The sequence below is a fragment of the Camelus ferus genome, chromosome 15 (genome assembly GCF_009834535.1).
Source record: "Camelus ferus isolate YT-003-E chromosome 15, BCGSAC_Cfer_1.0, whole genome shotgun sequence".
NCBI lineage: Eukaryota > Metazoa > Chordata > Mammalia > Artiodactyla > Camelidae > Camelus > Camelus ferus.
In genome coordinates, this window is record NC_045710.1 from 26651656 (window position 1) to 26677054 (window position 25399).

Here is a 25399-nt window from a genome sequence, read left to right on the forward strand (position 1 = left end):
GTTGTGAGGAATGAAAATGTCTTAGTTTGGGCGGCTACCACAAATTATCATAGACTGAATGGCTTAAATAGCAAACATTTATTTCTCATGGTTCTAGAGATGGGAAATCAAAGATCATAGTGCCAGTATGGCTGGGTCCTGATAAGAGTCCTTTTCCAGGTTGCAGTCAGCTGGTAGAAAAAGAGCTCTGGTCTCTTACTTTTCTTATAATGGTGTTCATCCCATTCTGGAGGGCTCCAGCCTCCTCACCTAATTACTTCCCAAAGGCCCCACCTCCAAATACCATCACATTGGGGATTAGGGATTCAACATAGGAATTTTGGAGGAACAGAAACATTCAGTCCATGACGAACAGCAACTTTGAGATTCCTAGTGGTTTCTTGGTTTATCTGTTTTTGGTTTTTCTTTTTTTTTTTTTTTTTCCTTCAGACATTCCTTTTGGACTATATTCCTAGTAGAGGTAGTGGGGAGTCAGTTTTTTCTTTTTCGAGTCATTCTGACTACATTGCCTGGCAAATACAGCTCCTCTCTTTGCTTGTTAGTTTTAACTCTACCAAAGATAAACGGCTGTGAGTTTCTACCCTCTCAGATAGTTTTTACTGGTCAAGAAACAGAATCAAAGAGAAGTGGTGTTAGTTACATGCAGAAAGAATCCAGCCATTTTATCCCACTTCCTGAACTTGAAGAGCAAGTCAGTACCAGCTGACATCTTCACTTTGGAGCAGAGGGTGGGTAAGGCCCTGTCCTCAGCCCACACAGCACATTTTTATTGCAGATCTCTTCTGTGCTGTGTGTTGGTGCAGCAGTGAACACCTCAATGGACTCCTTCTGGAAAAGCTTAAACCTCAAGGCTGCTTCAAATTTCCTTTAAGTGTTATTGGAGACAGTATAAAAAAAGAAACCTATTATCACCCTGCTAGACAGGTTTACATTATATTATATTCTGGTAAATAAATCAAATATTAGCATGATATTGTATTATCTTTGCAGACCACAACAAAATGTGAATAAAAGTGGTTCTTAGAAGGGAGTGCTTTATAGTTTCAAATCTTAGAGACTAAGTATTACTCTGCTGTCTTCCAAAATATAACTTAATTTTACTAAATGACCTGGCTAGGCTTACTTATTCTTGTATGCAGCTTGCTTAAAGCTCTAAGAACATTTTATAGTCTTAAAGATCCTATAGAATCTTGATTAGTAAATAGTTTTGTACAGATTGTTAAATTAGCCTTCTGATTCTCTATAAAGGAGTTTTTTGGTTTTGTTTTTTGATAAATAGGAGTGCACCCGTTTTTAATCCATTCAGTACACTGGTGGGGAATTTAGTGCTCAAGACTTAAGTTTTCTGCAAGCCTAAATCTAAAGCTCAGAGTGAGGACAACACAGAAGGGAGTGAATATGCAGTTTTGTTAAGTTTATTTGGCAGAATTTTATTTTCCTTATACAAACCACAGAAAGTGAAGCTGGGTAAAATTGCGACCGCTAGGCATCTGAGAAGATAGTGGTTTCCGCCTAAAGGCAACTCAGAATGGTGGTGCGGGTTGACGGGACGAAAAGGTTGGGGATTTAGCTCATTAAAAGAGAAAGTGAGTTCAAGTGAAGCTAGGAAAACTTGATTAGTAATTCGTGCAAGACGTCTGCGTTTGACTCTGCGTAGGGTTCAAGGTTGTGCCTAGAAAGGGCACAGAAGAAGGGTGATACTAGGGGAGAAGGTGGGTTTGGGGAGCGCCAGTGATGGGAGAAAGCGCGCAGGAGGTAGGAAGCGCGCGCCGAGTCTCCGGCCGGGCCGGCGCGGTGGCCCTGAGCCAGGGCGCGGTGGTCGGGGCGGGGAGCCGAGCTTTGAGGGAGGCGGCACCCGGGCAGTAAAGGCCTGGCGCGGGCCGAGGCGTGGGGTGGAGCGCACTTGTCCCTGTGTGTCAGAGGTGCGCAGGGAGCCCCCGGGTGAGCAGATCGCCCCACGGGAAGAGGCGGGAGCCGCGGGGCGAGCGGTGAGGGCTCCTCCCCCCGCGTCTCTGCTGTTTGGGTTGGGCCGCGGCGGCCGCGGCGAGGGATCTCGGGACCCGCGGGCTGAGGGCTACTGTCCGTCCGCCGCTTCGCTCCCGAACGCCTAGCCCGCGGGTCCCGGGTCTCCGAAGGCAGAGAGGCCGGCGCGGCGAGCACAGGTGCGTGCGCAGGCGGGCAGTGGGCGGCTCGGCGGGCCAGGGTAGTACACGACCTGGGGGCCGAGGGCTGAATGCTGAGGCGGCACTTCCGGCGACGGCCACCGCACTTCCGGGTCGTGCGGGTGTCGTCCTGGCGGGGCATCCTCCTGTAGGCCAGCCCTGCTGTTCTCCCGCAGCCGAGCGTGTTTGCAGCGGCTTCCCCCGTGCAAGCCTCACGGAGCCGGCGCCTCGGAAGCTTCAACCCCGGAGGTCGTCAGTGTTTCCACGCGGGCGCCCGGCGTGGGTGCTTGGGGAGCGGGCAGCTTGATGCCTCGGCCCCAGAAGGTCCTTGCAAACCCCAGATGAGTTTTCTGCCGGAGACTTTTGCTCGCCTCTCACCGCTGCTCCCTGGGTCTTTCTCAGCGTTCATCCTCCAGCAAACGTTTTGTTTTGCTTTGTTTTGCTCACACTCAGATTCTCTACCTATTTTACACAAAGTGAAGGCCAGATTTTCAGTGCGACAAACATTTGCAAATAAGCCAAACATCAGGGAGTCCTAAGTGAAAAGAAACTACAAAATAAGAAAAATAATGGAAATCAAATGAAATAAGAGTGTTAGAATTCACTTAGAAAGTATCAAATTATCCAGGTCGCCGTGGGGAATCTAATCGCTAATTCAAGGTTTCAGAGCAGTCCCTTGGGAAACTTAAAACTCAGGCTTTTTCGTAACCCATACTGTGTGCCGTTCTCGCAAAAACTTTCATCCGTCTCCCGAGTTTATCAGAGTTGTATATGTATTTCCCCCTACGAATCTGCTAAGTAAGTGAATATATATGCTAGATGTTGCTGAAAGCTTTGTAACTTGGTAAAGCATAATTTCCATGTCTAAAGATAAATTTTAATTAAAACTTGGACATGAAAATTAATTGTTTTCTGAAGTTAATTTTTTATGACAGTTCCTACAACGGAATTTTAACGTAGGAATTTCTGTAGAGGCAACATTTTGGTGATTTATCATTTCAGAAGAATTCTTGATTCTCATCTCTGCAAATAACCTTTAATTTGTATTACATATTAGTTTTAGATGCTAATAATATATAATAAAATAATATCTATTATTTTACATTGGTATGATTAGCACCTTACAAATTGAAACTTGTAACAGGAATAATACTTAGCATCTGATTATCTAGTCAATATATTTTTAATTGCTGTATTTTTACACCAAAGTGTAAGTGTATACTACTAATGTGATAATTAAACGTATTAAGTTATATAAATGATGCAGTATAACTTTTGAAATTATACTGTAGGCAAGCAAGTGTTCTGACATTACCTTTCTATATTACTATTTTTTAATGAGTAGCATTTTTCGAATTATTGGCTTAGGAGCACATTCATTTTATACTGATATAAAACTCAAACAGCTTGAGCTATTATTCTCTAATTGTGGTTATTGAAAACCAGTGCCTACTCCATTGATTCTAGTTTTTTTCCAAGTTGATTTCCATAGTTCTGAAGTCATATTTCAGCTCTGAACATCTTTGCCCAGTCAGCATTCTCTTTCATGTCTTTGTTGCTGCTTTCTGAATCTTCATCATACTGCAGTGCATCCAGGACTTGTCAAGGGTAACAGTTCTTATTCCTAGTTGGGTAACTCCTGGGTAAATGACTTGACAGCTACGTGTCTCAAATAGAGATAATAAAAGGACCTGCCTGAAAGAGATAATTTGGGATTGGTATAATTCCTAAAGACAGGGTCAAACAAAATTAATACTCTTGTCTTTCTCACCTGTTTAAACCTGGTACCATCCCAGGGGTAAGATCTCCCTAGGTAAATTTTGACTTCCATTTATTTATTTATTAAATGAAAAAAGTTTCAAACTAGGCCATGTTTTTTAATGCAAAGTTCCAAGCAGGCCCAGCAGGAATGAGCCAAGAAAGCAATCAGAATAAGATTTTAATAGACCTCAAGATCAGCATGTGAACATCCTGCATTAATTTTTTTTAATTGAAGTATAGTTGATTTACAGTGTGTTAATTTCTCGTGTGCAGCATGGTGATTCAGTTGTACATATATATATGTATATTCCCTTTTTCATTATAGGCTATTACAAGGTACTGAATATAGTTCTCTCTTGTATTAATTTTGTATTGACAAAGAAGAGCCAAGATGATCAAGCTTGATGCATGATTATTAGATGTGATACAAATGTTTTCTTATATCTGTTGCCTTTTTGTAATGATTTTTCAAAATAATTTAGTTTTGTGATATAATTTTTTGTGGAAATAAAATTTAACAGCTAATAATAATTACCTCCAACTTTAGCTGAAGTTACAAATTGATCTGAATCTCCTCCTGGCAGGTCTTCTGGGTGGGATGGGAGTGGACAGATGGTTACATTTAAGAGTTCAAACACATACCAATTAGGTAAAAATACTTTTTACTTAAAAAAATAGTTTCAGGTAAACTATCCTGATGTCAGGTAGGCCAGATTAAGCACACAGGTTTTCTACTGAAACTCTTGGCTTTAGGAATAGGGATTCCTAAGTCTCTTGTATCTAATATTCACCAACACCTGAGGTAGTTTCTGGAAGATTCTTTTAAAACCATTAGTTCTTCTTTTTTTACTTAGACCAGTAATGAAATAGGACATCCAAATAGGATACTCCCTGTGTTCAATGCATATAGTCTAGTGTATTCCTGAGGAATCTAAATAGAGACATTCTTTTAGACAGATTTCTTAGAAGTAGATGCTTGCTTATTCTTTCTCTTAGGACTTCATTTGAAACATCACGTTTATTTGGCCATTTAGAGGATAAGAAAAATGCTTTGCTTGAGTTTATGGGATCATAGAATATAAACCAAAGGAAGGCTAATTTCACATACACAACTGAATTCAGAATTTGCATCTTCACAATACTCTATCCCCCATTCTCACTCTCAGCTGTTTATTTTGTTTCCCATTTCACTTAGAATAATGAAGCAATCAAAGAGAACTTTCATAAACTCCCACCATCACGTCCCACCTTCCTGAATCTGCTCACATAATCTGCCTTTTCTTTCATGCCTATGAATGAATGGTTTGTTTCCATCAAAGGTCAGCCTCTGTACTGGTGCACTGGAGATTATCCATCCTCTTTGCCTTCTCATGTTTATTACAGTGATTCTCTAATCTTTCTTTTACTTTCATTAATTTAATCTTCCTTAAAAAATTGAATCTTTGCCATGGGCAAACAGAAATAATGTGATTTCTCCATCTTTTACCAATGTTTTCCTATATAGTCGTGGCAATTTCTTTTCTCCTTGTTTTCTGTTTGCCTATTTGTTCTTTTTCCCCTTTCCTGACTTCTTTTGGACTAATTGAAAATCTTCAGTATTCCATTTTTATTTCCACTATTGGCTCTTTCATACTTTTGTGGAATATTTTTTAAATTACTGTTTTTGTTTTTTTTGAGCAGTTGCCCTTGGGTTTACAACTGTGGATCTTTAACTTATTGTAACACTGCTTTATAACCTGAGACCCTCACAACAGTATGTTCTGTTTTTCCCTTCCCACCCTGTGGGCTATTGTTGTCCTACTTTTTTACTTCTACATATGATATAAACCCCATGATATGTTATTATAATTTTTGTTGTAATGTGCAAATATTTTATGAATAAATCTTAAAATGAGAAAAATGAATCTTATATTTAGCCACATATTTGCCACTACTGGTGCTTTTCATCCTTCTATAGATCCAAGTTTCTGTTAAAATTTTCCTTCTGCCTGAAGAACCTCTGTTAGCATTTCTTGTAGTGAATGGCTACTGATAATGGAGTCTCTCAACTTCTCTTTGTTTAAAAAAGCCTTTATCTTCATTTTTGAACATTATTTTACTTTGTATAGAAATGCAAATTGACATTTTCTTTCAGCATTTGTTTTTTGCCTGGCTTAATGGAGTTCCACTCTATGCATGTGCAGACTGGTATTCAATTTAAAGATTCAAGAAGACCCCTATTTCTGGAGCTCTTTGTCTGCATACCTTCTCATTTTCAGTATTAAGCTGCACAAATTCTAGATGCTTCAGTTTCTCTGAACTCTGATCTCTGTTCAACTCAGTGAGACTACGAGGCTCTGTTTGGTCTTCCCTTCCCTGTGCTATAGTCCAGAAATTGCCTCCAATTGGAAACGTGGGGAGATCAAAACACTCTATTTGTTTGTAAAAGAAAGATTAGATAATCACTATCAAAGATATCAAGTGCTCTAGTAATCTGCTCCTTGAGAAACTGAGGAAAAACAAACAAAAAATTGCAAATTTAATTTTCTATAAGGACAGTTTATATTGTTTGTAACTTTCTCTCAAGTTGCAAACAAAATTTAATACAGATGTTTACCTATTTATAAAATAGGGGAAATTGATGGGAAAACAATTTTGGAAACTTCAAAGTCTATATAAAAGCCTTACTGTATTTTACTCTAATTACTAAAGTTTATCATTGTACAAGTATGATTATTCCCATTTTAAAGTCTCAGAAGGAAAGGGGGATTTATATTATTGTTTTCGTTTTGTGGTATTCTGACTTTAGAAACAGAGATAAGCAATAGAACAAGTGAAGAGAGAACATACTAAAGAAAGATTATGGTGCGTTTAGTCAAAGTAGCTGAGTTCATATGGAATTAGGTGGGCCAAAGCTTAGTCTTGAATGCAAAAAAGGTGAAAGTTCAGGAGAAAAGGGTCAAAGAAATGACTTTTTGTTACTTTAAAAATAAGTGAAAATTTGAAAGAAAATAAAACCCTTAAGCCCTCAGACAGAAGTAGAAATGTAAGGAGCAGAAGAATTCTGGGTCTGAAAAAGAAAGTAGCATATTAACATTTCTGCCTTCCATGTTGAATAAAACAAATGGGGTGGGTTACAAACTTGCCAAAACTCTCTGTATATTTTATATCTCAGAGCCTGTTTTAGAATGTTATTTATCACTCTAAATTGAAGTACAAAATTTGAACTAGATGCTAAGGAAGAGCTTTTATTGGGGGGTTTCCTTAAAGATTAGATAAAACCAGACATCAACACACGAGTTAATTTTATACAAATAAAAGATTCAAACACAATTAAGCATAATTAGAATTCTTAAATAGTTTTTTTTTTGTAGAAATTTATAATGATGCTTTTACCTCTATCATACTCTTTAAAGATATGTAGCAAAGAGTAAATTTCAGATCAGTAATGTAGAATACAAATTCTGATTAAAGTTGATACTTTAATTTAAGGTTGTCAGTCACATCCTTAAAGATAATATTTCTATTTGGCCACATACATTATAGAGGCAATTACTTGTAATTTATTTTAGTTTGTGATTTATTGAGTGTTTTTAAATTTTTTTGTGTGGTGATATAGACTTGGTTTTTCTTGATTGAAAAAGCTCTAATATTTTTGTCTTGGGCAAAGACAGAAACAATGTTCATTTACATTTATACTTTTAATTTTAGAAACAGAAACCAAGAAATGCCTCTTTCCAAAAACAAAGAAATGATACTTGGCATCATGGTGGGAACTACTGGAATCAGCTTGCTTCTCTTGTGGTTCCACAAGGTTCGCAAACCGAGAACAGCAATGGATTTACCTAAATTCCTTTCTCTGAGTAATCCATTTGATTCGATGACTTCACAAGATGAAATCCATATTGGTCAAGGAACAGCAGCAGCCTTTCAAGGAAGGCAGCTTCAGATATTGGAGAAGTTAAATGAATTACTGACAAATATGGAAGAACTCAAAGAGGAAATCAGGGTTCTTAAAGAAGCCATTCCAAAGCTGGAGGAATATATACAAGGTGAACTTGGAGGGAAGATAACTGTTCATAAGATAAGTCCTCAGCACAGAGCTAGAAAAAGAAGGCTTGCCACAGTTCAAAGTTCAGCAACAAGTAATAGTTCAGAGGAAGCGGAAAGTGAAGGAGGGTAAGTTTCTTTAATATGTTTACCATGTGGAATGGATTATTGCTTGCGTTAGTGCTGTTACTAAGGCACTTTCATTATACATTCCCAGTCATATTCTACTACTAAGAAGGAGTCATTATTTTGGCTTATGTTACAATTAAAACCATATTTAATAGAGGTCGGCTTTTAAGATAGTTTAGACCTCAATAGCAAAAAGAGTTATTAGTAACTTACCAGTGCTAGGTGGCAGCATGTGAATATTGAAGAAGACAGTGATTTGTTTGCCAAAATGTGTAACTTACATGTGGCCACTCTGTGACTCCGTATATAACTGTCCAGTAAGTGCTAATAAAACTTTCTGTGATGATGAAAATGGTCTAATTGGTGCTGCCCAATATGGTAGCCACTAGCCACATGTGACTCTTAAGCACTTGAAATGTAGCTTGTGCAATTGAGGAACTGAATTTTTAATTTCATTTCATTGTAATTAATTTAAAATTAAGTAGCCATATGGGACTAGTGGCTGCTGCCTTAGGCAGTGAAGACCTAAAAAGCTTTGAGGATGTACAAGTGATTTTGTTTCATCCTTGCATGGAGTAATTCATTGAATTTTAAAATCAAGAACAAAAATAATATTCTTTTAGGGAAAAACAAATGATTTATAAAAAAAAATGAATTGTGCCTGACTAGTGTTTTTAAGGAGTAAAATAGGCAAGTAAATAAAGATGCATTAGTGAATATAATGTAACGTGAAATTCTTTAGGGCAGGGACCCTATGTTTTCTTCATTGTGGTCCTAACACCTATTCTTGTGTCTACCACAGAGTAGATGCCAGTAACTATTTCTTGAATTAACGAGTGATCTGCTAAGTAACTAAAGAATTGGGAGAAGGGATCTGGAGAAAGGAAACAAAGGGCAGAGACTAAAGGGTGATTCCATAGGTTGATCAGGTCTCTGAGATCAATGCTAGAACTGGAATTAGTTAGTCATATAAAGATGCTATGTGAAAGATCTTTTCAGAGAGAGAAGAGTCACAGATGCCGGATCTAGATGATAAGAAGCTCTTAAAACTTTGGTGTTCCTGAACAACAAAAAAAGTTTTGGACTAGTTTTAAAATAGTCAGTGAAATGTTTAAAAGGAACCTAAAATAGTTCTAAATAATTCAGAACCATAACTCAGAAAAGGGGTGTGTTAATTATTATTGTTACTGAGTCGAAACTCATTCTCCTCACTGCACAACAGGCCAGTAAATCAGGAGATGAGGTGTTGGGGCAAAGAATAACAACTTTATTAGGAAAACCAGCAGACTGTGGAGATGGGAGACTAATGTCCTAGAGAACCATCTTCCCGAGTCAGAATTCAGGGTCCTTTTATACTAAAAAGGAGAGCGGGTGGTTGATTGTTGCAAATCTCATGGTGTCGGAATGCTTGGAATCCTTTGTTCTTGCAGCTGTCCACGTAGGTCAGGTCATGATGTTACTGTAAACTTCCAACAAGACGAATGGTATTCTCTGTCCTGCAAATTTTTATCTCTATAGGAGTGGAAAAATGTTATACTCATAAAGGTTGGCGCCTTGAGAATGGGCTATCCAGTATATTTCAGGCTCTAAGCAACATTCTTTTACGAAAGGTACAGAAGCAGCATGGCTAAGCACAGAAAACAGAGCACAGGGTTAGACCTAAAGGAATAGATCTAATATGGAGTCAGATTTGTTCTTCTCTATTCTATTACAGGTGTAGAGAACAGCAGCTTAGTACTCTAATAAAGATAAAAATCTGAGTATAACATTGAGCGTCAGTGAGAGTTACTGAAGACAAACCAATGGTTATCTTACCTAATTTATGGTACCTGAATCTGTGGTGTTTCCTTATCAGTAGTTCTGTGGGCATTTGTGGCAGCCACATCTTAGAAAGCACATAATGGAAATAAATTTAAAATTTTTTTAATTTTTAAGAAAAGACTAGCCGGAGAAGATCCACTAGAGTGAGAGGAGAGATGGCAGCCCTGGTAAAGGAGTTTAGGCCAAAAGCATCAATGGCCCTTAATCTAAAAAGACCCTGGTTAAGCTGAGCATAGGCGTGCTCAAGAAATTCTAATATTCTAGAAAGACAGGCAACCTTTGATAAGTTTAGGGCAAATAAAAAGAAGATAATTGTGGGACTTAATTAACTTCAAGTAATGGTTTAGGTGTACGTTGTTTATGTGGGTTCAAGAAGGATTTGTGAAATTTATAAATAATAGTCACATACCTCTAAGAAGAAAAACTAGACATATCAAAACGTTAATTAAGATTGATGTCAAGTGAGACATCCCCTCCTCTTGCTTGATTCTGAGTGCCTTTGTTAGCAAGAGTACTACAGTAAATGTAATAGAGCCCTAAAGACAGACCAGATTACAGTGAATGGCACTTAACTAGAGGGAGGGAAACTGCTTCCTACTTAGCTCTACTTTAGAAAAATAAACAAAACGAGCAAAGAATTTTTTTTGAAAAGAATAAGATACAGAAAGAGCTAACACATCTTCCTAGATAAATACCTAGAAACAAACTTTTTAAATAAGTAAAATGTTTTTTTGAAAACAGGGTTTTGTAAAGTATATTTGTACAAATTTTAGATTGCTTGTTCTTTTATAACCTCCCATGGGACAGAAATAACTGGTCATGGTGAGGTACAGCCATAATCTTATTACCACATTTAAGACGGATTGCATCCTTGACAAATGATGTCCTTGATAGCAAAATTAAAACAGCAAATGACAATTAATTACATGTTCCATGAAATGTATCCTTTGCAAGAGCCACCTAGAGATTTTGGTTTCTTTTAGTAAAATAGACGTCAGTCACAATTTGCTGATAACTATTAGTTTTACACAAGAAAAGGAAAAAATCTAATTGTATCCTTAGCTATTGACAAAAACTTGAGTGAGTAGATCAGTAGAATGCTTTTTCTGTGAACACTATTAGAATCTTCTGTGTGCCTCTCTCAGTATCATCATAGACTTATGGATTTAAGCCTTTTTTGGACTCAGCTAATTTCATCTAATTTGTTGTGGAGGTGATGATGACTAAGGCTCAAAATCTCACTGACATGGCCATCAGAGGGTCTACCAAGTTTCTTCCTTTCCCTTCTTAGCACTAGCATGAACATCTTGCAAAGCATCTTTGCTTCTTAGTAGTATGTTTTGACTGATTTTGTTTTTACTGCTGTTCCAATGCTTGGAATCAGCTGCTGTCTTGGCAGCATTGGTTCCTTTCAGTGAGAAATAGTTTCAGGATGATACCAGAGGCTGTTTTGGCCCTTTTAGGGACAGGCTAAAGAAAAATAGTTTAAAATATTTTTAAAATCACTAGTTCACACTGATGTTTTCAGTTTATGTTTAAGTCTTTCCTTAATTTCTGAAAACTTTTTAGTTCATTTTCTTTTTTAATTAAGCTGCCCACTTTTCTTCCCTCTGTCAACCTTTTACCTGTATTGCTCTATCAAACTATGAGTTTAAAAAGTGTTATTTAAATCACAATGTTATGTAAAGCTTTAGAAACCTCTCTTTCAAAAGTTAAATCTTATTTTAGTTTAGGTTAAAGTAATACCCCATAATAAAATTCATTGTTCTCCATTTTATGTGGGCTTTAATAAGAATATATGACAGTTCTGTTAGGTGAATCAGGGTTGCATAGTGACCTTATGGGCTTTCTTGCTTTTTTTTCTTGACATAGGCATTTTCATTTTAGTGTTAAATTCACATGATGCCTTCAGATAGCAGCAACAGACACAGTACTGATTATTTGAAAAGAAAAATAAACCCCAGAAATCTACTCCCAAAGAGCACCAGCATAACCCATGCCATCATATCTAGTACCTTAGATGATATTTATAAATAATAGAAGATGCTCGTGAAAGTGAGACCACAGACAGATACAGGTTTTTGAGGTTTTATTTAAAACTTCTTAAACTTTCATTATCATGAGCCAAAAGGTAGACTTTGCTTTTTGTTCATTTACATTTTTGTTTTTATCACTATTTACTGCTGCCAAGTCAGTTTCAGTGTTGAACTTCAATTTTTCAAGGCCATGAGAGAAAGACAAATTCAGATACTCATTATGTGATGATTCTATGTTCTTTCATGTTGTAAAAGTAAAAATTTGCAAAAAAAATTTATTTTTGTTTCAGATCATTTTTTTTTAGTAACATTACACGTATAATTGAAATTGTCTTTGTACTCCTTCTCTCAGAGGTAGCCATTATCTTGAAGTTGGTGTGCATTCTTCCTTTGAAAGTTTTAATGCTTCTCCTCATGTGCTTTGTTTATATAAGCAGTGAATAAATGGTCTTTGGTTCTCAAAATTTACATAAATGGCATTGTATGGTACATAACATTTTGTAACTTGCTTTTGCATCAAATTGTTGGGAGATTTTTCCATACTGATATAGGTAAACTTATTTCATTATTTTCACTTGCTATGTTGCATCCCATTGTATGAATACACCTTAATTTATTTCCCTATTGATATATATTTAGATCACCATTTTGTTTTGCTCTTATAAACAATGCTTTATTGAACATTTTTCTTCACAATTCCTTAGGCACATGTGGAATAATTTGAAAGTATATGCTTAGAAGTGGAATTGCTGAGCTGTAGACTAAATATGTTGTTATTATCTATTACTAAATTATTCCTCAGAGTGAACCAACTTACAATCCTATAAGCAGTGAATGAGAATTCTTATTTTTCCATACAAATTCTTCTATTGTTAGATTTTTTAATTTTAGCCAATCTGATGGAGATGACATGGTAAGTAGTCACTGTTTCAGTTTGTGTTTTCCTGAGCACTAATAAGACTGGGCATCTTTTCATAGTTTATTTGCCATTTAGTTCTTCTCTTCTATGAGTTTCTTTAAAGAACAAAAAATAAATAAATGAAGAGTAACACTAACAGTTGAAGTCCCCTTTATTCATTCGATGAGAGTGCCTTCTCTGTGGTAGGCACTCTATAGTTTCTCAAGATACAGCAGGGCATAAAACAAAGTCTCACAAGTGAAATATATTTAAAAAAAAAAAAAGTAATAGAATGTTAAAGAGCAATGCTCTCAGTCTGTTTTAACCAGAGCTCCAAAGGCCAAGAACAAACAGTAAGTGCCAAGTACCCCTGCATCCTAGAGCCAGACGCTGACCCCTCCAGGGAAGAACTTGCTAAGAGGTGGAGACCACTGCCAGCAGGAGCAGTTGCCCTATGAAAGGAAGTACTGAAGGCCAGGAGCAGCATTTCTTTGGGGAAAGGTGTTCCTGTGCTGGGCGTCCATCAGTGTGTGTGTGTGTGTGAAGCTGAATGCTGTAGGAATGGGTGACGGTGCTCAGGCAGAACGTGGAACGTAGGAAGAAAGCAGAGGGTGGAACCAGTATTGTGGGAGTGGATGGCAGGGGATGAGCCTCCAAAGATGGACTGAAGGCTGAGCAGAGAGGTGGGAAAGGAACCAGAGGAGAAAGATGTCAAAGAAACCAAGAGAGGACAAGGTTTCTAGATCTGTGGTGAAGGCCACAGGTTTTAGAGTCATTCTAACCCAAGTATGAGTTCTGGTTCAGCTTTTTACTTGCTGTGTAATTTCAATTCTCCAAACCTGAATTTATTCATCTTAAAATGTGGTCAATAATACATGTCTCATGTTGACTTAAGTCTAAAATGAGATGCTATAGGAAGACACTTTGCACTGTCTAAATTCTAAAAAAAAAAAAAAGTTATTTTGTCAATAATATGGAAATGATCAAATGTATTCAGTGCAGTAGAAGAGGGGTTGGCAAACTTTTTCTATAAGAATTTTAGGCTCTGAGGACCATATGAATTCTGCCTCAACTATTCAGCTCTGTCTTGTAGCTTGAAAGCAGCCATAGACAATGTGGGTATGGCTGTCTTCCAAAAAAACTTTATTTACAGAAGCAGGGAGTAGGCAGATTAGCCCCCCAGAGTATAGATTGCACACACATGAGCTAGAAAAAGTACGTTTAAAAGTAACCTTTCAGTTGTTATATTTTAGATTAAGTGAAATGAGGACTGAACTGTGTTTCCTGGCTTTGGATCTTAGGAAGTCATTTGTTGATGAGTTTTGCAGGAACAGCTCCTGGGGGGTGGTGAGCACAGAAATGTGAACTAGGCCTGGACAAATGCACGGAGAGGTGAAGATGTGGACACCAGAATGGGAGACCCTTATTTCAAGGAGCTTAATTTCCAATGCAAGGCGAGTACATAATGCACAAAGAGGATATCGAGTTCAGAGAGAATTTATTTTTTGTTTTGTTTTGGATTTGGACTTTATTTCAAGCTGGGGGGCACATGAGCGTATTTTTAAGCTGCAGAGAGGAAGCCAACATAGAGAGTAAGTAAAAATACAGGAGAAGACTTTTTTTTTTTCAAGTCAGAAATAAAACAAAGGGGAAATACAGGAAATAAGCTATGAAACATGGTGTGGCCTGGCCCTTTTAGCAGCAGTACACCTTAGGCATTGAGCTAACATGCAGAAGAAAAGAGAACAGTATCACCTGCAGAATCTAGGGAAATTTTATTAACTGCAAGACAATACTGGGTAATAACATGGCAACTGGCAATATAAAGTCTCTAAAACCCCCACTCCAAATAGGGGGAAAAAAAGGTTACATAGGTTAAGCCATATCCTACATTGCGTTATCTTCCTGGTCAGGGCCTTCATTGCTGTGACATTTATAAATATAATAGGCAGTGGGTTAAGAAAGACAGAACAAGCTTGCAGATTCATTCATTTCTAAAATAGATGTTTATTGACTGACTGTGAGCTGCGCTCTTGTCGGTGGCAACAAACAAGTCCCTACACCCATCGAGCCTCATCGAGTGATCTTGCTTCTGGTGCTTTGTTCACAGCTAGAAGTGCACTATATTCATTCATTCTGCTAGTGAATCCACGAGTAAATCTGGGTGCCCCTTACATCTTGGCACCAACAATAAAACTTCGATTCCTACATGCCCTCTTCAGTGCCCAGGACCAAGAAATACACTGCATTTAAGTATTGCAGTAATTCTATGTGTCATATAAGGGAAAGGAGAAGATCCCTGTTCTGTGACTGCAAATATCACAGAAGAAAATGGAAGTCGGCTCCATCAAGAATTTGTTCCAGATCCTGCCCTAAGTGTTTCATATTCATTATCTTATTTAACATACAGTAACTCTGAGGTAGATGATGCTATTATGCTCAGTCTAGAGATAAGGAAATGGAGTCTGGGAAAGGTTAGGTAATTCCTTAGTCAAGGGCAGAGTCTATACACTGTTCTACACCGCCTCTTTCCTTCCTCGTCCCCAGTTAAGAAAGTACGAGGTGTCAGAGTGCTCTAAAGCACTATCACAGGACGTAAAGGGAGGAGGAATAAGGCCAATGTGCGTGTGAAATGCCTGCTGAATTCAGACTTTGCCTCCCAGGGCGCCTGGCTACTGAAGTACTACAACACTCGCCTCAGTTCCAGTTGAGTGCTCTTTAAGCCTGACCTAACTCAGGAGGAGCGCATGGGGTCAGACATACCATATGTCACTGATTATAAGATGAACCTTTTTTTTTTTTTCACATTTTAACATCTCCTAAATCAAGATGTGTCTTACCACCAGTTAAGTAGCATCATATTGCTGTGTCAGAGTTTGTCAACATTTTCTCCTTTCTTGCAATTGGTGGTGGTTTTGAGTCTATGAAGTGCCTTTGTGGGTGTAAGGGCCAGAAGTTAAAGGCGTTCTTGCCTTGCCACTCTAGTTTTCTAAGGAAGGAGGACCGTAGGTCATCTTTTAGAGTGGAGGCAAATGAACGCTGAGGCCTTTGAGGAAGGAGAGTGCGATTCTTGACTCCTGTCTTCCCCAGACCTCCTTCGTCTCCCATTCTCTGTCAGTTTCCAAGACGTAGGGCTTCAGCCTCCTTAAGAGCCTGCACTGATTGTGTTTACTGTGGTGTGCCCGGTGCTTAGCACAGTGCCCGGCACATTATAGATGATCGTTAAATATTTAGATTAATAAATGAATGAACATATGAACCAAGAAAGTTTGGAAGAGACGTTGTGGGGAGTGGAAGAGAACATTAGGAACATGAGTGAAGATCACTTTGCAGACTGCTGCTCCGCTTAAGGTTCAAGATTGTACCAGTTTGCACAGTAGCATGATTTTTTCCCCTAGTTGTTGGCATTTCATATGTAGAAGTCAGAGGGCCAAATTGATCCAATTTAGGAGATCTGCAGGGTAAGTTTGATAGAGAGGCTAGAGGCTGAGATGTCGAGAGTACAGGTAAGGAAGTCAGTCCACCACTGTTGCTGGAACACATCTATATTTACTTGTTGACCTAAAGTGTATACTTTTTTGTTTCTGTTGTTTTAAAAACTACTTCCAGTTTGTTGTCAGGCCAGTTCAAACTCTTGACTGTGTACTATTTCCTTATTTTTACTAGACTGCATTCAGTAACTACTACCTAGTGAATCAATTTTATTAGCATTTCTTTCAAAAGAAACAAATAGCAGATAAGGAAACTCCAGAAATAACCCATGAAATTATTTGATGATCCCCAAGCAATATTTTTTCTTCCTTTCAAATCACATACAGATAACCATGCTATCTGAGTAACAAACTACAAACAGTGGACCTATGTAGGTAGAGTTTAATATTGTAATGAAAGAAAATATAAGTTAACCTGGTGCTAATTTAGTGATGAACATTATTGTTATTTTGTGTAATTAGGTATATTTGGTAAGCCATTTGTATAAATAACTATCATTAATGTAATAGATTGAATAGTTTACATTCACTACACACTCAGATCAACTAAACATATAACTGTATGTGACTTTATAACTGAATTCAGAGTAGCTCACTGTTGCTGTTTTGGCTAATGAGGGAAACTTGAATGTGCCAATTCCAGGTAACTCGGTCAGTTCTAGTTTAGAGCTAGGTTTTTTTTGTGTTACTCAGTCTTTAACTGTATATGTACATCAAGCTCCCAGACTAGATAGAGTGTAGGTGCTGTGTCTCAAGACCAGCCCCAGACCCAGCAAATCAGAATCTCTGGGATTCTGCATTGTGCCCAGGAATCTGTATTTTAAATGCTCTTCTGGTGACTCTGATGTACCCTAAAGTTTGAGAAGCTTTGTTCTGGAAGATATTCTAACCATCAGCTGAGATATTATGACAAAATTGTAGTTTTAATTAGGTGCAGTTATGGTTATGGATAAAGATGTCCATGAGGCATAACTATAATTGCCCCTAATTAAAACTACAGAACTGTATTTTTAGTGAACATAAGTTTTCATCTCATTTGGGTAAACATCAAGGAGCATGATTGCTGGGTTGTATGGTAAGAGTATGTTTAGTTATGTAAAAAAACCTCCAAATGGTCTTCCAAAGTGGCTGTACCATTTTGCATTCCCACAAGCAGTGAATGAGTTCCCATTGCTCCACATCCTCACCAGACTTTGGGTTCATCAGCATTCCGGATTTTGACCCTTCTGATAAGTGTGTGGTGGTATCTTATTCTTGTTTTAATTTACATTTCTCTAGTGATATATGGTGTGAGGATCTTTTAATATGCTTATTTGCCATCTGTATATCTTCTTTGGTGAGGCGTCCGTTAAGGTCTTTGGCCCATTTTTAAATGAGATCATTCATTTTCTTATTGTTGAGTTTTAAGAGTTTATGTATATTTTGGGTAACAATCGTTTTTCAGATGTGTATTTTGCAAATATTTTTCCTCAGCCTCTAGCTTCTCATTCTCTTGACATCACTTGCCGAGCAGAAGCTTATCAGTTATTTCTTTCTTGGGTTGTGCCTTTGGTGTTGTATCTAAAAAAATCACCGACACCCAAATGTATTTAGGTTTTCTCCGATGTTATCTTCTAGGAGCTTTATAGTTTTGCATTTTATATTTAGGTCTGCGATCCATTTGGAGTTAATTTTTATGGAGGTCTGCATGGCCACTCTTTATCCAGGCCGTTTCTCTGGCTTGTGGTGAGAAACTTTGAGGAACGGTCCCTTTAGGACCAACAGCAGATCTAGCAGATTTGGTTACTGCTTGCTATGACAGTGGAGGATGCCCTGTGCTCAGTGCTGCTTTCTTTATAACATAACTCACTGTGGATGCAAGAGTCTCTGGGTCCTCTGCATTGCTCTTGTGTGTCCTGGGTCGAGGAGAACCAATATAAATAAGCTGGTGATCACATTTCTTGATTTGCTGTGAGTAATAAAGTCTTCTGTCTCTGACCCAAGAGTCGTGTGTCTTCTGCCAGCAACCATGAAACAGTAACAGATTAATTCATTAGCTTGTATGTTGTGTAAAATCAAATTACAAACTGACAATGTGATAAGAATTATAGAGTTTTAGGCCTCTGAAAAGGGATTTGTTCAAGGGTTTCCCGAAAAAGTTTGTTAGAAAGGGAACAAAAATAGGTGGTGGTAGTAGGGTATTCAGGATATTGAGAAGTTAAAATATATATATTTGAGGGAGTGTTTATGTCATGAGTGGCTGCACACACACATACACCTATTATATGGACAGTGCTCCAACTTGTTTTGGAAAAGGAGAGGGCAGTATTTCTTTTCTAATAGATCTGGTAATCTTGCCTTTAAGTGGGCTTAAGTTGTCTCAGGTGTTATAGACAGTGGCACAGCAGAGCTCCATAATCTGTGCACGTGGCCCATGCAATCACGTGGCATGCTTCACTGCCAAGGTAGATGACGCCTGTTTCATTTTGGGGGCAATGACATTTTCTGTTTAGGCTTTTAAAAAATACATACCTCCAGACCAAAATCTGTCAGAGTAACTTTTCCATATCACTGGAGGGTGTAAAAACCTGGCATACAAAGCGGTCAAGTGAAGGAAGGATGAGTTAGTAGGCTAGGGGTGTGGAGGGCAGCTAGTTAGAGAGACAGTCCCAAGTTAAGGATTGTACAGATGACATATATGTTATTGCCTTCATCTTGTTGTTTTCTCATCCCTTGATTTGTTGGCTGACTCCTTAAACATGATGAAGTTAGAGTACACATTCCACAGTCATATGAATTGCAGTTTTTTTCAGAAAGATGAGCCACAGAACAATTTTATTCTAAATTGTTGTCACTAGATTCTAGAATCTGCTATCATCATATTCTGTGTTATTGTCATGTTAATTCTACACACAGCTTAAGCATTCAGCTTCTAACCTGTTCCACCTACACAGAGCATTTTATGGCTTAGGGATGATGGCTTAGAAAGGAAGGGAGAGATATACTTTGGGTTAAATTCAATATGGGAAAATGCTTAAGGTAAGCCTTTAAAAAGAAAAAACACTTCTCCATGTGTTTCATGTGCTAAAGAACGTTGAAATACTCACAAACCAAGCTTTAATGCTTTCTTTACTTTCTCACAATAATCAAATAGCTGGAATAGCTGGATATTTATCAGAAATACTCTCTCTAGAGGGGTTCTGTTTCATCCATGGTTAATATTTTAAAATGCATTAGTTAATAGGGTATACATTTATTCTACTTAGTAACTCCTTTAATTATAGTAGTTTAATAGTCTCAAGCAAATATTATGACTTACTATTTTTAAAACAGGAAGTTCTGCATTTTCTGTTAGGGAATCCTTTTTTTTTTTTTTTTTTTTTTGATGCCCTCTCATATGTTTTCCCCCTTTCTTCCTGCCTGCTTCCCTGAGTGTTTCAACTTACCTTCCCAGGGTTTAGTAGACGGGGCAAGTACTGTGTAGGTATTTAGAAGTAATCTTTTAGACTTAGGCATTCTTTTGGGTATGTCTATGTGGCTGTCAACTTCAGCTGCCATAATTTCTTACTCCCTGTTGTTTCCGTATGGATAAGGTGGCCATTATTCTTCAGGGGGCTTGGCAGGTTTCCACTTGTGCTCCCTATTTTTTTCCTCACTTTGACACTTTTCTCACTCTAGCTGCCACAAAGAGGACCAGAGCTTCCAGCCAAAATGTCCTGCAGATCCAGTTACTTCAGACCCCCTGCACCATGGAGCCTCTTCTGTTACTCAACCAACAGCATTTCTTAATCTTAGAACAATTCGTCCTTCGATACATAGAGGCAGTTCACCTAGAGGAAGTAAAATTTTTTCTTCTCCATCAAATACATCTTCTTACTCATCTTTCTTTGGAAGAAGACATTCTTTATTTGTTAAATTTCAGAAAAGTGGACAAAGTAGAGCTAACTTTGATTCTCAAGAAAAAAGAAGCTTCAGTGATTCAAAATCTCCTTCAGACCATTTTCGCTTTAGATCTGAAAGTTTTTTCTCTGCCCCAAAACTGAATATAATTTCCTGTTATGAGAGTGCTAGTACTTTTTTTGATACTCAGTCAAGTAGTCAGTGCATGTTTAATCCAAATGAAGTTGAAATCATTTCTAAAAACTCAAGTATTACTAATGCTGAAAAATATATAAACTCTTGTTCTCCTGACTATAACACTAAACATTTTATGAATTCTGAAACAAAAGCTAATTCCTCAGCCCGTCGGGACACTGTTGACAGCATCTATCACAACATGGTGACCATCCTTTCTCTTCCAACTCTCACGTCCTGTTCCTCTCAACAACATGGAATTGCCAGCGATACTCAAGGAGGAGACCAGTTAAGGAACAGTTCCCTTCATCCTGGTTCTCAAAGTCACAGTAGAAATAACTCTCCAGCTTCGATTCAACAGCACCCCTCTCAGAGTGTAACTTCCCCTGTTTTCCATAAAGTTGGATTTTGTAAAAATGCTAGTAGCTTTACCCCATCTCAAAATGAAATCACCTCAGATCCCTTTGAAGATGAAAACAGTACTATCTAAAGATGAAGACAAATCTGCACCTAATGAAATTCCTAAAATAAGATCACCTCAGACTTTACCCTCTCTTAGAAGGGCAGCTCAGATCAGAAGCTTTCCCACCAGGCACACTCTTTAGTCTGTAGAAATCACTGCTCAGTTTTCCTAGAAGTCTCCTCCCTTCCTAAGCTTCACTGCATATTGTGAAAAAGATCTCCACATTGCAGTCTAAATTTAACTTTAATTTCTGTATTTTTTGAAAGATAGCTTATTAACATTGGAATATGGAAGTCAAAGATTATTCATCTGTTTCAGGCTTTTGACAGATTTACTGCTTATGGATTGACTAGTCCCAAATTTTTAAGTGACTACTATAATACTTCTGTTATCTGAAAACATCATCAAACTTTGATATATAGGTCTTCTAAATGTATTCTTTGAGAGTTTAACACTTTTTTTTAATTCTACTCCAATTATCCAGATAGTATTCCTGTGTAATCTATAGAGCTATATTCATCAGTTTACGAACCCCCATTTATATCAGCCTTGCTAGCTTTATTATTCATGCCAAACACCTGCTGATAGACAATGTTTTTACTAATACAAAAATCAAGTCATAAGTAGAAAATATTGTAGTGGAAATATGTAGAGTATATTGAAACCAAATATTTTAATTAAATAATTTTAATGCATATTTGTTTATGCATGTCTGGGAATTCAGAAAACTCTGAAATCAGAGATAAAACATATATATATATATATCTTTATTTTTAAAAGTAAAAAAACTAAGATTTTTCCCCCAAATTTTTATTTTTTTAATTTTAAATGAAATTTTTATTTTTAAAAATGTCTCTAAAAATTTTACTTTTGAAGTGAATATTTAAAAATTTTTTTCCATTATGTTAAAGTTTATAAATGTATTTATCAGAATAACAAATGGAAAATGCATTAAACAATTAAAATACTTAGAATATAATTGTTTTTCTTGGAGGAAAGAAATTTGTATTCAATTATTTGTCATAATAAAATGCCCCCTAAATTTATATCATTGACTGAGATATTTTTACTTTTGTTTTTTTTTCTCCTCCTTTTAGCATGTATCATAAAATTTTTTTCAATTTTAACTTTTTAGTTGTGGTGAAATGCACATAACATAAGATTTGTCATCTTAACCATTTCTAAATTCAGTGGCATTAAGTAAATTCATATTGTTGTGCAGCCATCATCATCACCTGTCTTCAAAACTCTTTTCATCTTGCAAAAGTGAACTTCTATACCTATTAAGCAATAACTCCCTGATCCGCTTTCCCCCAGCCTCTGGCAACCACTATTCTACTTCCTATCTCTGTAAATTTGATTCCTCTAGTACCTTATATAAGTGGAATTATATAGTATTTGTCCTTTTGTGACTGGCTTATTTTATTTAGCATAATGTGCTCACGGTTCATCCATACTGTAGCATGTGTCAGAATTTCCCTCTTTTTTAAAGCTGAGTAGTATTCCACTGTATGCATGTATCACATCTTATGTATTCATTCATCTGTTGATGGATGCTTTGGTTGCTTCTACTTTTTGGCTGTTGTGAATAATGCTGCTATGAATGTGGGTGTACAAATCTCTTCAAGACCCTGCTTTCAATTCTTTTGATAATATACCCAGAAATGGAATTACTAGATGATATGGTAATATTATTTTTAATTTTTTGAGGAATTGCCATAATTTTTTCCATAAGTAGCTGGACCATTTTATGTTCCTCCAAGATACACAATATTCCATTTTCTTCACATCCTTGTCAACTTGTTTTTTATATTTTATATATATATATATATATATATATATATATGTATGTGTGTGTATATATATATATATATATATATATGTATGTGTGTATATATATATATATTATATATATATATATATTTGGTAATAACCATTCTAATGAGTGTGTGTGAGGTGGTATCTCATTGTGGCTTTGGTTTGCATTTTCTCTCATTGTGGGGATTGCCTTTCACTGTTGATTGTGTCCTTTGATGCCCAGAGCTTTTAATTTTGATTTCCAGTTTATCTGTTTTTTTAGTTTGTCACCTGTGCTTTTGGAAATCATTGCCAAATACAATGTCATGAAGCTTTTCCCCTATGTTTTCTTCTAAGAGTTTGATAGTTTTAGATTTTACATTTAGGCCTTTGATCCATTTTTAGTTAACTTTTGTATATAGTAAAAGATTCTAGGGGTGCAACGTCATTGTGAGATTTATCATTATTTTTATGCTTTTCTCTTTTAAATACTGTAAAAGAATCAGAAATGGAATTATGAATCAAAATTACAATAATATTGATTTTTATATTTACTCACGTATTTACCTTTACCAGAAAGCTATATTTTTATATGGCTTCAAGTTACTACTGTCTAATGTCCTTTCATTTCAACTTGAAGGACTCCATTTCTTATAAGGCAGATCTGGAGGTAATGAACACCCTCTTTTTTGTTTTGTTTTGTTTATTTGGGATTGTCTTAATTTCTGTCATTTTTTTCAAGGACAGTTTTCCTGGATATAGAATTCTTGGTTGACAGTTTTTTCTTTCAACGTTTTAAATAATAGCATCCCACTGCCTTTAGGCCTCCAAGGTTTCTGCTGAGAAATCCAGTGGTAATTTTATTGAGGATCTTTTTTTTGTAATGAGTTGCTTTTCTCTTGCTGCTTTCAAGATTTTTAAGATTTGTCTTTAACTTTCTACATTTTGAGTATGTGTTTTGGTGTGAATCTCTTTGTGTTTATCCTATTTGGAATTAATTGAGCTTCTTGTATTTGTGTATCTATGTATTTCCTCAAACTTGGGGGGTTTTGGCCATTATTCTTCAAAATGAGGTTTCTGCCCCTTTCTTTGCCTTCTGGGACTCTCATTATATGTATATTGGCCTGATTTATGATGTTCCATAAAATCTCTTACGCTCTATTCACTTTCCTTTATTCCTTTGTCTTTTGACTCTTCACACTCAACAATTTTAAGTGCTCTGTCTTCAAGTTTGCTGATTCTTTTTTCTGCTTGTTCGAGTATATTGTTGATCCTATACAGTGAATTTCTTAAGTTAGTTTTTGCTTTCTAAGCTCCAGAATATCTGTTGGTTCCTTTTTAAAAAAAATTATTTCTAGCTCTTTGTTGATATTCTCATTTTGTTCATATATTATTTTACTGATTACCTTTTGTTCTCTCTCCATTTCACCCCGTGGCTCTTTGAGCATATTTAAGACTGTTGTTTTAAAATTGTTGTCTTGTAAGTCCAAAGCCTCAATTTCTTTAGAGGTAGGTTCTGGAAATTTATTTTGTTCATTTGAATGGGTCATCTTCCCTGTTTCTTTTTATGCTTTGTGACCTTTTATTAAAAATTACACATTTGAAAAAAGAGCCATCTGTCCTAGCCTTTGTAGATCGGCTCCATGCAGGGAAGACAGGCCTCCACTAACTAGTGTGAAGGCTTAAGGTCGTCTTAAGTCTTTTCTAGGCATTAGTTTCCCCTGGGCCTGTGCATGTGCTTCTTTTCCAGTTCCCCCCTATACACAACTGTTTTTAAATATCTTAATTTCAGTAAGAGTCTCACTCCTGTTCTTCTTGGTGCCTTAGATGTCCTATTGTGTTCCTCTCCCCATAATCTCTTGCACCCAGGCACCTATGAGTCTACAGTCCTCCTGTAGTTCTCACATACCATAGTGACTGCCAGAGTGATATCTGGTATCTGCACTATGCCTTCATTTCTGTCTGAGCTCTTAAGGCAAGCTAAACAGAAAGCTAGTCCTAGGAAGCCTCTCAGTGTGCCAGAGCACTGCAAACAGGATCCACTCTTTTCCTCTGTCCCAAGGGAGGAGCCAAGAATTGGATGACTTCTTCCCAGCCATGCTGTGCCATGCCAGGGAAGGGTGAGACAGGGTGACCAAAATCACCATGACGTTTTCTACCATTCCGAGTATGGATTTCTCTTGACTGGGCATTTATTTTGTTGCTGCAAATCCTTGACTACTTTTTAGTTCTTCCACAAAGCTGTTTCAATCTATCTGTTGTTATTTGTTTAGTGTTTCCATGGAGGAATGAAGGCCTAGAGTTACCTACTTCATTATCTTGCTGACATCAGTCTCTTAGGATGTATCTTTTGAAAAAAAAAGTGGGGCAAGTGAAGTGTTAGGTAAGGGTAGGCAAAGGGAACTGAATCAGGATGCCTGATATGGAGAGAGGCCACAGTACTGTAGTCAGGCATGTTTTTCCCTGTTCTGATGCAACTCACTACTGTTATACTTGTGTAAACGCACTTCTTTATTTTCACAGTAAATAATGTCATTTTCTCTTTAAATAATGCAACTATGCCTGCAGATATGCTGTTGTTGCTATTAAAGCAAGTAATTGATTGTGCAGCAATGAATGAGTATGGAAAATGGCACAGTTCTTAGTCAGATTTGGAGCAGAAAATAAGCTGAAAAAGTATATTAGGAGGTGAATGTTTGTAAGTAAATTTGATATTTGAGGGCAAACTTTTCCAGGCCTGCTAAAAGAGTGTTGGAAGA

General features: G+C 37.0%; 1 protein-coding gene across 3 annotated transcripts in view; it reads left to right on the forward strand.

Annotated features, from left to right (window-relative positions):
* Positions 1 to 1752: 1752 nt before the first annotated feature.
* The window catches only part of RMDN2 (regulator of microtubule dynamics 2), a 58185-nt gene continuing 34538 nt past the window's right edge, over positions 1753 to 25399 (forward strand). Inside the window, exons 1-2 of one of the 3 annotated variants that reach the window (XM_032497362.1) lie at positions 1753 to 2162; positions 7614 to 8081. In XM_032497362.1, coding sequence (XP_032353253.1) covers positions 7630 to 8081 — 452 coding nt within the window. In that variant the 5' untranslated portion in view covers positions 1753 to 2162; positions 7614 to 7629. The remainder of the gene's footprint in view (positions 2163 to 7613; positions 8082 to 25399) is intronic. The other 2 variants (XM_032497364.1, XM_032497363.1) reach the window with 2 other exon arrangements.